The 2,746-nt window shown below is 31.4% G+C and overlaps 1 protein-coding gene across 1 annotated transcript in view; it reads right to left on the bottom strand.

Annotated features, from left to right (window-relative positions):
• LOC106474311 (dual specificity mitogen-activated protein kinase kinase 4-like) overlaps nucleotides 1–2,746 on the bottom strand; it is a 20,498-nt gene that overhangs the window by 4,203 nt on the left and 13,549 nt on the right. The window contains exons 6-10 of the mRNA XM_013935001.2: nucleotides 2,228–2,347; nucleotides 1,782–1,901; nucleotides 1,473–1,524; nucleotides 838–965; nucleotides 330–404 (exon numbers count right to left, since the gene is read on the bottom strand). Of these exons, the coding sequence (XP_013790455.1) occupies nucleotides 330–404; nucleotides 838–965; nucleotides 1,473–1,524; nucleotides 1,782–1,901; nucleotides 2,228–2,347 (495 nt within the window). The remainder of the gene's footprint in view (nucleotides 1–329; nucleotides 405–837; nucleotides 966–1,472; nucleotides 1,525–1,781; nucleotides 1,902–2,227; nucleotides 2,348–2,746) is intronic.

Below are 2,746 nucleotides of genomic sequence, written 5' to 3'. Positions count from 1 at the left end.
TATATCCAGTATCAACACTAATGTTATTATATCCAGTATCAACACTAATGTTATTATATCCAGTATCAACACTAATGTTAATTATTACATCCAGTATTAACACTAATGTTATTATATCCAGTATCAACACTAATGTTAATTATTATATCCAGTATCAACATTAATGTTATTATATCCAGTATGAACACTAATGTTAATCATTATATCCAGTATCAACACTAATGTTAATTATCATATCCAGTATCAACACTAATGTTATTATATCCAGTATTAACACTAATGTTTATTATTACATCCAGTATCAATTTGTAAGGTAAACACTCACATACCAAAGTTATTCCTAAACTCCACACATCAGACCGGACATCGTAACCTCGTGCTCGACTTGGGTCAATTCTCTCTGGCTGAAATACAATAGCTTATTTTAATTTTATACAAGACAGATAGATGAATTAATAACACAGATTAATTTCAAACTATTTTGATTAAAACCTTGAAAACTGAAAGTTTAATACCAACAATGCATATTAACAGGAAAACCTATAGAATATAATATTCAGTAACAAAATTTTGACACGAGAGAATCTTCCTTCTTCGGGTGAGCTGCCAATTATGAAAATAAACATAATAAGACACCACTAATATTTCACAGAAAACTGAATAATACTTGTGTATCTACTAATCTGGCTAGAAGCCAAGAAACTGGACTCGAGATAAATGAAACTATTACCGTAACTTTCTACAACGTACTCTCTACAGCCAAATCTACCCATTTTCTTTTGGCAAAGATGTCATCCTAATATTTTATATTCAGAAACACAATCCAGCTCTACTTACTGCCATGTAAGGTCTACATCCTGCATCCCTCGTTTTGGCTATGGAGTCCACGAGCTGACCACTAATACCAAAGTCACACAGTTTGATGTTCCCTCGTTTATCAAGTAAGATGTTACTAGGTTTCACATCTGGTTAATGGTTACAGAGAGAGAGAGACTCAAACCACTCAAAATCACTAACACAAAGAGTATTTAATAAATTCGAATCTCAGGTAAAAATATTTCACAGGAAATAAATATGTTTGTTCTCTTCAAAATGTCCAAAATAAGCTTTAGAAATTCCTGAATCAAATTTATAAAAATTAGCAAAAACAAACAAACATACAAAACTCATTAGCAATTCCTGAATCATCTGCTGGTCTAACCAGAGACTGCCCCATAAACTGGTCAAACCTAGTTTAAACCTTTCTACACGGGTCAAGTCATCACATTTGTAGACTCGCATTCAAAATTTTATTGAACTACTATTTTATGAATTTATGTCAATAAGTTTGGTATCAAACTGTAGATTATAATTCAAATTTTAGTACTATACATTATTTCAATTTCTAACATAAAAAGATATATTTTGTTTCATATACTCCACGTGCAAAAATCTACCTCGTTACTTAGTTACGAGAATGAAGACATGCTTACCTCTGTGGATAATGTTAAGATGGTCCTTCAGATAATTGAGGGCTTTAACAGTCTAGCAACAGAAATACAGAGAGTCAATTCTAAATATTCATGACACAAAATCTAAAAATTACACATTGATTTTCTGATTTCACACTTGCAGTAAAACATCAACTTATTTCATCTGAACAAAATCATACACTTTAATATGTTCAGTTTTTGCTCAATCTATAATAATCAAATAGTAACATCAAGCCCCTAGAGATGAAGTCGATACTACAAATAAGTTAAAGATGGAGAGTATCTTGAAGTTTTTAAGTTAATACTTACTGCTACTGTAATTTTGCCTAGAATATACTCTGGGATTGTCCGATACATTTTTTCATACACAAACTTGTAAAACTTGTCTACCGATGAGTCCATCAGTTCCATACAGATCCAGCAATCTCCCTTTGGTGGAAGAAAATAAAAGTGTGGAATGTAAGGAACCTTTTTTGATAATCTCAAAAATACGGTAAAGACATAACGAGCACTTCTCTACGGCTACACAAAACAAATCTGTTACCAATAATGCATCAAAATGTTAAACGGCAACATCCCCACAGCAAAAAACAAACAAACTTAGAATATATTACTGAATTTTGTAAAAGTCTATAATATAAACAAATAGTTTATACCCAGGACAAAATCATCATATTTATTATTTGACTCTTCATGAAATATCATGAAAATTAAGAAAAACTCTGGTCACATCAGCTTATGAGCTGAATTCTCACCTCTTTAAATATTGCTCCAAAAAACTGGACAATAAAAGGACAATCATTGCTTCTCATAACCACCTCTAAATCCATGAGCAACTGCTTCTGTTCTTTTTCATCAACAGTTGATCGGATTCTCTGAGAACACAATCACAAAATATTTTATAAGTAACACATCTCCTTCCTAATATATTATACTCTTTAGATCAACATTAAAGCCTTATCATGGAATGTCATAACTCTTGCATTATTCTTATTGAAATGGGCTCTGACAAGGATGTCCCACCCAAATAAAACCAATATAAATTAAAAGGATGTCCCCCCAAATAAAACCAATATAAATTAAAAGGATGTCCCCCAAATAAAACCAATATAAATTAAAAGGATGTCCCCTCAAATAAAACCAATATAAATTAAAAGGATGCCCCCAAATAAAACCAATATAAATTAAAAGGATGTCCCCCAAATAAAACCAATATAAATTAAAAGGATGCCCCCAAATAAAACCAATATAAATTAAAAGGATGTCCCCCAAAT

Source organism: Limulus polyphemus, unplaced genomic scaffold (assembly GCF_000517525.1).
Source record: "Limulus polyphemus unplaced genomic scaffold, Limulus_polyphemus-2.1.2 Scaffold7060, whole genome shotgun sequence".
NCBI lineage: Eukaryota > Metazoa > Arthropoda > Merostomata > Xiphosura > Limulidae > Limulus > Limulus polyphemus.
The sequence above is the reverse complement of the archived record's forward strand: the minus strand, read 5'-3'. Positions and strand labels throughout refer to the sequence as shown.